We start from the raw sequence: 10645 nt of genomic DNA on the forward strand, positions 1-10645 counted from the left end.
AATGAACTTTGAGGGTTTATTCCTAAGGAAGGAAGTAAATAAAATGGATACTGATCTCTAGGTTGGCTGGTTTTCAAGTCATAGAGCCTTTTTTAATGTGTTTGTTTTGTTTTGGTGGTACTGTGGTTTGAACTCAGGGCATCATGCTTGTTGGGCAGGAAGTCTACCCCTCCGAAAAGATCCCACCCCCTTTGTCTTTACTGAACTTTCGAGCAAAGTTGTGCCTTTTTGCATATGGCTGGCTTCAGACCATGATCCTCCTATCTCTGCTTCCCCGGCCTCCCACATAGCTGGGATGACAGGCCCAAGCCAACACACCCTGGTTAAGATAACCAGCAGTGAGCGTCTCACTAATCTTTGCCTAGCTTAGTTTGAATCTCAACTGTTCAAAGTAGCTGGGAATGCATGTAAGAATCATCTCCTCCAGCCATCACACACGGACATTCTATGTTTGAAAGCCGAAGATCATAAAGGTCAGAGAGGTAGTGAGAGTGCCTCAATACCAACAGACAGATGAGTGAAAGGAAGATCAAGAGAAACTGGGACTGATAACTGTAGAAAGGGAGAATGCAGTGAGGATAGAACTGGATCCTCTTTAGATATTATCAGAGGTACAAGGAACCATGATACAAGGGGAAGACTGTATTGCATTTTCCTCTCACATGCAAGCACTGGACAGTGTGTCCCTTTCAAGGAGAGCAGACCCTGCCATAGAAAAGAATTGTCTGGGTTTCATTGTGTTTGATGTAAAAGAGAAAGGGGTGATCGGCATTGAACTCCACCCAAGATGGCCGAGACCGTTCTGTGCCCACAGCCCCAGTGCCTGCAGCTGCTTGTGTGCCTATTTCATCCACCTCCACAAAGGTCTTGTGGATCACTTTGGACAAGTACAGCTTAGGACTTGGAGAGATTCCAGTGAGATCGGCCTTCGTCTCATCAAAGATATCTGTAATGCCCATGTCTTGCAGAGTAGAATCGAGGTCATAGGTATTTTCCATGGTAAACAGAGGGAAGGAAACAGACACTGCTTCTTCTGACATGTTTTCTGAGCTGCTCCAGGCCATTATTTTTTCATAGCTTATGTGCTTTTCAAGCTACAAGGGGAAGAAAATAATGTATAGAATTAGATCACAATCCTGCAAAGAATGCCTCAATTATTTCAAAGTGCCTAAATCCACTTCGGCCATTGTTTAACTACAGCGGCTCAACTCCTTTGAACAACCTAGAGTTTAGCAAAATGAATGCCAAGAAGCTGAAACATGTGTCGTCAGGAGAGGAGAGGTCATGGAACGGGAAGGGGAAATGAATGGAGAGGGGAAGGGTGGGTGATGTTATATGCATATGTATGTAACATCAATCAATGGACATATGTGAAAATGGAGCCAGGTAAATGAGGGGGTAAGTAGGGTTGGAAAAGATGGCACAGAATGATGGAAGAGGTGACACGGATCAATGAATTGCACTCATAAATTAATATGCTGTATTGAAGTCCTTTTGTACAATTATTTAAATTTTAAAGATAATTCTTTTAAAAGTTAAAAACATAAATAAAAGAAGGAAATAATACAACCTTCTAAGTTTTTAAATAGTATGGATTCATTTAAAATTCCTCTGCAAACTTAAAAAAAAACTAAACCCTCAAAGAATCAACAACCTAGTTAAAATATAGGCTAATGAGTTAAATAGAGACTTCGCAAAAGAGGAAGTAAAAATGCCCAACAGACCCATGAAGACATGCTCAACATCTCTGGCCATAAGGAAAATACAAATGCACAATTAGAATAGCCATCATTGATAACAGAAACAATAACGCTGGTGTGGATGTGGGCTAAAGGAAACTCTATTACACTCTTGATGGGAATGTCAGCTTCAACTACTCAATAAAGCAGTGTGAAGGTTCTTCAAAAAAAGAAAAAAAGAGCTAAACATGGAACTACCCTAGATCCAATAATTCCACCCCAGAAAAGGCTGTTTCAGTGTTAGAAATCCCCAAGTTACTCGCCATCCAGATTCCTTAGGCTAGAAAAACGATGGCATAAATCTGTGAATTTTTAAAGACAAGCTCCTGTTCCTTTATTTTTCTTTTGTATTTCTTCTTTAGGTTTGAACAAGTAAGACATAGATGTCTAATCTCATCCACATTCCTATACAGTCCTGGATATGAGTGGCAGCCAGGATATCGTCCTTTCTCCGGATGGTAAATGATAGTGTTGTTCTCTGATGATTTGGCATTCGGGTGAAAATGACGCCTTACCTCTTGGAGACCCTTTATGTTGTCCTTGGAACAAGGCGGCAGCAGGATAAACATGCTGAGCTTTCCTGTGTTGTACCTCATTTCCAGGATCTGGGCCTGCAGCTCCTCAATGAAGCCAATTCTAAACTGACCCTTTTGGGTCATCATCTTTACATTCTTCTTTTCATTCTGTGGTAGATAAGCAAAAAGTCACAGATAGTCATATAAAGCTAACAGAATCCAAGCCCTGCTTCATTTCTTCAAGATGAGCAAGTCTGGAGCCGAGCTCATGACCCAGCCTAAGAGTTCTCTGCCCTGGTCAACCAGCCCTGGCCTTACCCAGTGCCTCTAATCTGCTTTGCAGTTCTGAAGACCTCTCCTCGGTAGTCTCTTCATCCAAACATCTCCCATAACCTTGTCAACCAAAGCAAGCCCTATCAGCTTCCCATCCTCAATGCTGGCTCCACCCCCAGCTCCTAGCTCCACCCATCACCTGGCTCCATATCACTATGCCTATCGTCTAGACAGCCCAGGCACAGCAACAAGGGGCGCCATGGTTAGAGAGGAATCATCTACATATTAAGTAAGAAAACCCACTAGGCTTCCTCTGGAAGCCTATACATTTCATAATAACCTTGAACTTTGAGAAAGTCCCCAAAGTACAGCTGAGGATATTCACCATTTGACAGGAAAAAAAGAAATGTATGCACTGTAATAAAGCTAAAACTAGTACCCAGTGGCTGGCTGGATACAGCTCCTACCATTTCCTCCAAGTCTAAGCCCGGGGGGTTGAGAAGTAACAGAGATGTGACTTCTATTGCATAACCAAGTAAATTTGCCTCTGCAATTTTTTTCTCTTAAATTCTCAATGGCAATAGTAATAGCCATTTCATAACAGAGCATAAGTGAAATGATATAAGAAGTGTTCTCCCTGTAGTAGGTGGGTATTCTCTTCCCTTCTTTACAAGAACTGCCCACATAACCACAGAGCACTTCCCCCACGAGACGTAGACTTGGGTGCTTTGAGTTCCTGACATGAGGATGGAGGGGAAATACAGGTAAAGGAGATGGAGCAAAGAGAGAAGACACTGCAAGGAAACAGGAAAAAGAAACTCAGAGAAGGCATGGAGTCCTCTCACTCCTCCGAGTTCAAAATGAGGGCGCCAATTTCTCTTTGTAAGTGTATTCATTTCTAATTGCTTGACAAAATCTGTACTTATTTTATTATGTCCAACATGATTTTCTGAAATACGTACCCACTACACAACAGCAAGATGGGACATGCGCAGTGAATCTCAGCTCTGACTATTGTTCACCACAAGGTATTCTTATTGTAAATGCAAGCTTACACTAAAAACTTAGGCTTTACATTTGAGTGTATCTATTGCCAGTCTTACTAGGGGGCGGGAGGCTGATGAGTGGACTATCTGGTATACTGAATGCTCTAATACAGTACCTCATTTAGAGAGAAAGGTGCATCAACTGTGTTTTCACAGTCAAAGCTTTTTTCCCATTTGGCCTTGAAGTAAACAGCATTCACCAGCACCAGAACAGTTGTATTATTGATGGTGTCCTTGCTGAACAGTTCCTTGATCTTCCCTAGAGACAAAGTGCCAGAGAACAGTCTAAACATACATTGTATCACATGCATTTACAGAGGATTTATGCCTGCAATCCTAGCTACTCAGAACGCTGAGATCTGAGAACTGTCATTCAAAGCCAGTCCGGGCAAGAAAAATCTTCAGATTTTCTTGAGATGCTTATCTCCAATTAGCTATCAAAAAGACAAAAGTAGAGGTATATCTTGGGGGTAGAATGCTAATCAAGAATGAGAAATTCAAACAAGGGAGAGAGGCCCTGAGTTCACACCCAAAAATTCTCCCGCCCTCCCCTCCCCCCCACTCTCTCTCTCTCTCTCATACACACACACACACACACACACACACACACACACACACGTGCGAAAGAAAGTACTCATGGAAGCATAACTCTTTTTTTTTTTTTTGCCAGTCCTGGGCTTGAGCTCAGGGCCTGAGCACTGTCCTTGGACTTTCTCAAGGCTAGAGCTCTACCACTTGAGCCTCAGCACGACTTCCGACTTTTTGCTATGTATGCGGGGTACCGAGGAATCGAACCTGGATCTTTGTGCATGCTAGGCAAGCACTCTACCACTAGGCCAAACTCCCGGCCCCATAACTCTTAATATCTTAATACCCTTCAATATGCCCAAGGTTAGAGAATGTCTCGTTCAAGAACAACTCAAGAAAACTGAAGATCTCATAGTAGGGTGTGGGTAGAAATGAATTATAGTTAAATGTGACTGAGATATGGGTGCTGGTGCCACGTGCCTGTAGTGCTAGCTACTCAGAAGGCTGATATGTGATGATGGAGGTTAAAAGCTGGCCCTGGTAGAAAAGTCTGAGACTCTTATCTCCAAATTAACCAAAAAAAAAAAAAAAAGTGGAGAGGTGACTCTTTTTCTTTTTTTTTTTGTGCTAACAGATGGTCTATCTTTTGTTTTTATTTGTTCATATATTTTTATTGTAATTAATAAAAGGGTTACGTTATATTCACCAGATAGAAGGTACATTACTTCACAAACATTGATACCCTTTCAGGTGGCTCTTTTTCTAAGAAATGCCACTTTAGTCACCAAAAATTTGGCCCAAAGACATTTATTATTTTTTTTTGCCAGTCCTGGGCTTGAGCTCAAGGCCTGAGCACTGTCCTTGGACTTTCTCAAGGCTAGAGCTCTACCACTTGAGCCTCAGCACCACTTCCGGCTTTTTTCTGTGTATGTGGTACCAAGGAATCGAACCCAGGTCTTCATGCATGCTAGGCAAGCACTTTAACCACTAGACCAAACTCCCAGCCCAACTTTTATTATTTTTGTATGGACTGGGATAACTGGAAATGCTGTGTTACCTTTTGCTAGCCTCTTTCTGTTAATAGAATTAACATCCTACCTCGGTTGAAAGGCAGGACGTTTATTTACATTGGCTCAAAAGAGTGACAATAAGCAACAGAAACAATGTAATTGTTTGCTACTGTTCCAAATGAACTCTGAACATAGTTTACCTATAGAAATATCTAGCCCCCATCAGATTAGCTATCAGAAAAGCTCAGTCAGCTGGTTTTGTCTGAAATGCAGGTGGTCTTTCTTACCTTGGCATTGACTTTCAACCCAGAAGTTTATCTTTTGTCTGGAATTTTCAGTGTCTTTCCGAAAATCAACACTTTCAATCGTAGTGTGGTAAAATTCAATCACACCGTCTACATATTCCTGTTTGATTGCAATACAAGGAATAGAGTACAACAAAATTATGTGGAACTGTTAATGGGTAAGACTAACTCAGTCTCCAACAGCCTAATCAGATAGAGGTTTTGATCCACACAACATTTCCAGCTAGCCTCAGCCTTGTTTGTGAAAGACATGATCATGCATTTCTGAAGTATAGTTATAAAGACTACACTCTTTCAGAGGGGGCACGGTGTTCTTTATTTTAGCATACACTGCATTTCTAAATGGAAAATCTGAAGTTGTTAGCTGATTGGTGGGGGAGGAGGGAATTTCCTATATTTGAAATTTTCTTGTAACACATTTGACTTTCTTACATGATGAACTCAAGCAATTGTAAAGAAGTTGCATCGACAATGTATGTGAATTAATGCATCTTTTATTAATTACAATAAAAACATATGAAAAAAAGAAGTTGCATAGAACCAATCCAAGGAAATCTGTCCCCAGTCTTGGTTATCCCAAGGGCATTTCAGTTATTGTTTTGACAATGTAGGGCATAGAATTTGTGTTCACGAAGTAGTCTATACTTACAGCTACTCCTTCCACATACTGCTTTAGTTAACCAATCCATTGTGAAAAGATCACAGACAATGAATACTATTATATACCAGAACTATTGTGTCATGTGATATGTATGTTGTTAAATGTGGATTTTTCTCATCTGATATGGAGTGAAGAGTTGGTTTGCTGGCCCCTCACTCCCAGGACTGCTTTAACTACATGGGTGGCAGCTTGGCCTGGGTCATTTCCTTCAGATCTGTTGCTGGGTACATGGCTCTTTCTGAATGCTACAGCAATAGTTGGAGCCCAAGCAGAGGCCTGTCCACAGGGACAAGACCTGTGGCTCCTGACTCCCACTGAACTGACCCTGTTGGCCATGCCATATCTTTCCTGAAGATCACCGAAGTTCCCCTGAGGCCTCAATCATGCCACAAAAGGAAGGCTTAGCAAAATACCCGAGGGCAGCCAATAAGCATAGAAGAGCCAACTACACCTCCCAGGGGCCTTGCCTGGGAAAGACAGCCCTATCTGCCTCTGAACACTGCTCCCCTCACCCTCCTTGCCCGCCACTCTCTGCCATGTACAAGGATGGCAAGAGGGAAACCAAGATATGGGACAGAGGAGAATTCGAGACACCGCACCGAGCCTCCCCTCACCATCCTGGCAGAGAATCTCCTGCTACATTGCACCTAATCATTCTGTGGCCACCACACAATGTCACCATCCACAGGCAACTCACCGGGCAGATTGGGAATTCCTGCTCTCCATACAGCCTGTTGGCCATACTGAGGGTGTAAAATGCTTTGGCTCTATCTAATTTGGAGAGAAGTTTCCCAAAGTAGCAGCTGAGCAGTCGATTCTCACCATTTGAAGACTCCGCCTAATCAAAGAAAAAACACAATGTGACCTGAAAGAGGTCAAGGAGAAAGACTACATGTGGCTAAAAGAAGAATTTTTTTATACTAGTTAGAGCCACTCAGGGACATGTCATTGTCCTGTGTTGTTATGTGACGACTGAGAGTGGCCTACAGCAAGCTTGTGATGCTGGGTCATTCACGGAAAGTGTGTACCAGATTCAGTACCATCCAGGGTGATTGTTACAGAGCATTTTAGGGGTCCTTTGGTTTTTCCTGCATTCAAAAAGATCTAAGAAAGTTGATATGTCTCCCACACTCTGTGAGAGCATGCCTTTGCCTGTCTAATTGTCTACAGGTCTGTTTTCTGCTTGGTTGTTTATTCAATACAGCTCTGCCATGTTTTCTTACTACTTAAAATATAAAAGATAAAAGAAAGCCAATTATCCATCCATTCTCCTATTGAACTTTCTAAGGCAGGGATAATATGGGGGAGATCTTTCTAGCTCCTGGTCTGAGGAAGCAGACAAGAGGAGAAGAGGAGGGGAGAGGAGAGAGCCAGAATCCCCCAGTGACCCCTAACCTTCCACCTTCCCCCCACTTTGACCATCCTGTCCTGAAGACCTCTCACTTGATGCCCATGCTAATGGGCCAGGGTCAAAGTTTCTTTCTCATGAGGAAGATAGCAATGTCTTCTCACTGAAAAAGTAACTCACATCCAAGACCATAGGATAGTATAACTAGAAAATGGAGGTCATTAAGGTAATCTAATTCAAGGGGCTAAGCAACCATCACCAAATACATGAGCAGTTTGCCAAGAGGACAACTGAGAAATGCAGCTTACCTGCTTATCAGGAGCCTCTGTCTTCCCTTTCTGCCCTTCCAGAGAGCTTTCAGCCGGCACTTCTTTTGTGCTTTTTAGACAAGCTTCGGATTCTTGGCTTTCATTCTGGGAAAGTTCATTGAAGTGGAGTACCTGTGAAACAAGGGGATAAGAGTCCTTCAGACAACAGAAGCAGTGGGAAATCTAAATGGTTTCAGACACATTTTCATAACATGGCAATGATGATTACAGAGTTCCCAGGACTAGCATCAAGAAAGTAAAGACGTTTCTTTTTCTTAGATTATTAGGTGTACTAGAGGGGAAGCAACAGAATATTACTCCTCCCTGGGACTGAATTAACATAGCCAGACTAAAAGAATAGGGAAAAAAATCCATGAGTTACATGTAGCTATCAAGAACTTTGTGCACGGCCAGTTCAAATTGGCTAGAATAAGTCTACATTGTGCACACATACAGTATATAAAATGTGAATGTGCATGCATACATTATGATCATGTGTACAATACGAATGTAAAATACCACATGAAACATTTTTGTTAATATTTAATGTTAATATTTAGAAATGTGAAACAAAGCATTGGTGATCAAAACTATTCTTACCTATCTCACCTCTTCAATTAGCTTCTAAAATTCTTTTAATTATGTATGTAGCTCCCAAATTTGTGGGAAACAATAGTAATCTAGAATTTCAAATAAGTTGGGGGAGTGAGGATGACAAGACAAGCTGCCAAAGTCTCTTAATAAAACAAAAACAGGGAGGGGAGGCACACTCTGTGCTGCTCAAACCACAGTATTGAGATGATGTGCAACTGACTACTGAATGCTTGGAGAAAGATCTTAACTGGAACTAGAGGATCCGAGGCATATTCTATAGCCAAGAAAATAATATTAATCCAGCAAGGCTAAGGAGACAGATGGGTCATAATAACTCCAAACACATTTAACCTCAATCCTTGAATTTAACTCCTCTGCATTCTAGAACAGCAGCCTTCAAACCCTTGCACTAAATGCAAAATCCGAGGAAATACAAACCTCAGGAGCCTATAATTCCTATGGGGGAACTGTCTGTGTCACTTTCATTCTAGGCCAAACTCTGATCTAGGACAAAGATTCCTGTTTTAGAAGTTACATTCTTAGAGGAGGAAGCACGGAAGAATAATGGCAACTGACTAGTGTGCAGAGCATGTCAAATGACCAAAGGCCACATGGAGAATGGCTAGGAACCCGCTGAGGACTGAGATCTTGGCTGGGGCATTGGGCTGGGAAGTCAGAGTGGACCTTTCAGAAATGGGAAACACTAAGCAAGGTCTTGAAGGAGAAAGTAACCTATGAGACTAGGTATCTGAAGGCCACCAGGCAAAGGGACCTACACGAGTCCCCACATCAAGCATGTGTGACTCTTTCATAGAAGCAAAGAGACCAGAGTAACAGGCAGGAAAGAGAAGAGGGAACGGTAGAAGATGAAGACACGGGGTGTGTCATGAGGGTCCCTGGACCTGTGTGTTCACTGTGGGCTCAAAGAGAAGTCTGGTTTTTCCAGCAGCTGAGAAACAGGATTGCACTGAGAAAGGATCTTAGACGGTCAGAGCAGTGCTGGAAGGCTTCAGAGTAGCAAGTTAGGAGAGATGTGTGGAGCTCAGAACTCAGGAAGGCGGTGCCAAGTGCCTGGATTCTGAATCTACTTCAATGGAAAAGCCAGCAAGATTTTCTGACAAATATGGTCTGATATGAGAAAGACAGAGGTCCAGAAAATGCCAAGTTCTCCAATCATGAAAAATATTTGCTACCGAACAGATATGTACTTAATGGAATGAGCCAGAGATAAAAGCACATACACATATTAAAAATTAATAGCCATATTAGTATCAAAGAATTTTTAAAGTAACTTATGTGCGGACAGAAATAGAAGCACAGAAGATGAATGAGAAAAGCTATCACACTGTGGAAGAAGGAGCAGCTCTATAAAGGAGATGGAAATTTATTTGAACCTTGAAGAATGGTAGAATCAAAGCAAAAACAAGGTCAGAAGAGCCTCACATGGCAGTACAGGGCTGTAATCCTACTTAGGAAGCAGAGGTAGGAGAATCTCAAGTTGAAGACCAGCACTAGAGAAATTAGCAAGACTGTATTTCAAAAGTGATAGAACACTCACTCATCTAGCAAGCTCAAGGATCTGGGTTAAAACAAATGAAAGAAATAGAGAAATTAAAAGAGAAAAAAAGGATGGAAGGAGGGAAGGAAAAGAAGAAAGGAGGAAGGGAAGAAGGGAGGATATAAGTAAAGGCTCAGAGTCAGATGGCTCTGAAAGCACAGCTTGAAGGGACACCTCCACTCATCTGAGGGCAGAGTGAGTATCGTCTTACTCGGAGGAGAGTAGACCCAGAGTTCAAGACTCACACTGCGCCAGCATGAACACACACCTCATCGATCTGATGTGCGCTGTCGCTTCTAGCCCCCAAGCGGACCATGCCAAGGGCAGCTGAGAGGCTCAGAGGAGAGAAAAATATATTCTGATGACCATCATCTTTGCTGATCACTTGGAAAAGATCAAAGCAAAATTTGCTGTTTGCTGCTATGAGGGAATCCATTGTAAACGTGATGACAACCTAAAACAATGAGGAAAAATAATTAGTGAGTGCATAGCAATAAATAAGCAAACAATTCTCATTTCTAAACATGCACAGACAGACAGTTCTATATATTTATAAATCAATTTATAGACTGTAGAGATATACAGAGAGATGGATATGTGTATGGGAATTCAGTACTGCCTCATTCTATAGAAAGCTACCAATGTATTAATTAGAAAAACACTCCAATGAACATCTTCATAAATATAGACCTGAATTTCTTCATATTATTTCTTTAGGATATCTTTTTCAAACTGGTAGTTGTAGGCCAAATTTTATAAA

The 10645-nt window shown here is 41.8% G+C and overlaps 1 protein-coding gene across 2 annotated transcripts; it reads right to left on the bottom strand.

Annotated features, from left to right (window-relative positions):
- Nucleotides 1–556: 556 nt before the first annotated feature.
- On the bottom strand, nucleotides 557–10321 carry Serpinb12 (serpin family B member 12). 2 transcript variants are annotated; one of them, XM_090353559.1, is made up of 8 exons: nucleotides 10154–10321; nucleotides 7794–7865; nucleotides 7358–7360; nucleotides 6775–6915; nucleotides 5399–5516; nucleotides 3690–3832; nucleotides 2255–2422; nucleotides 557–1094 (listed from the first exon to the last, which is right to left on the bottom strand). In XM_090353559.1, the coding sequence occupies exons 1-8, from the start codon at nucleotides 10319–10321 to the stop codon at nucleotides 690–692; spliced, it is 1218 nt and encodes a 405-aa protein (XP_090209685.1). In that variant the 3' UTR covers nucleotides 557–689. The 2 variants fall into 2 exon arrangements, with proteins under 2 accessions (XP_090209685.1, XP_090209684.1); XM_090353558.1 differs by lacking the exon at nucleotides 7358–7360 and having other exon boundaries at nucleotides 7734–7865.
- Between the last annotated feature and the right edge of the window lie 324 nt (nucleotides 10322–10645).

Source organism: Megascapheus bottae, chromosome 19 (genome assembly GCF_031878675.1).
Source record: "Megascapheus bottae isolate mThoBot1 chromosome 19, mThoBot2.hap1, whole genome shotgun sequence".
NCBI classification, from domain to species: Eukaryota; Metazoa; Chordata; class Mammalia; order Rodentia; family Geomyidae; genus Megascapheus; species Megascapheus bottae.

Bases quoted from the DNA above. Each gene is read 5' to 3' on its own strand.
- Serpinb12 (XM_090353558.1), bottom strand. From the start codon at position 10,321: ATGGATTCCCTCATAGCAGCAAACAGCAAATTTTGCTTTGATCTTTTC. The intron at 6,916-7,733 runs GTAAGCTGCATT...TTCTTTGATTAG, and splicing joins CAGAGGCTCCTGATAAGCAG to GCGGAGTCTTCAAATGGTGA. The intron at 3,833-5,398 runs GTAAGAAAGACC...CTTTGTCTCTAG, and splicing joins GGTTGAAAGTCAATGCCAAG to GGAAGATCAAGGAACTGTTC.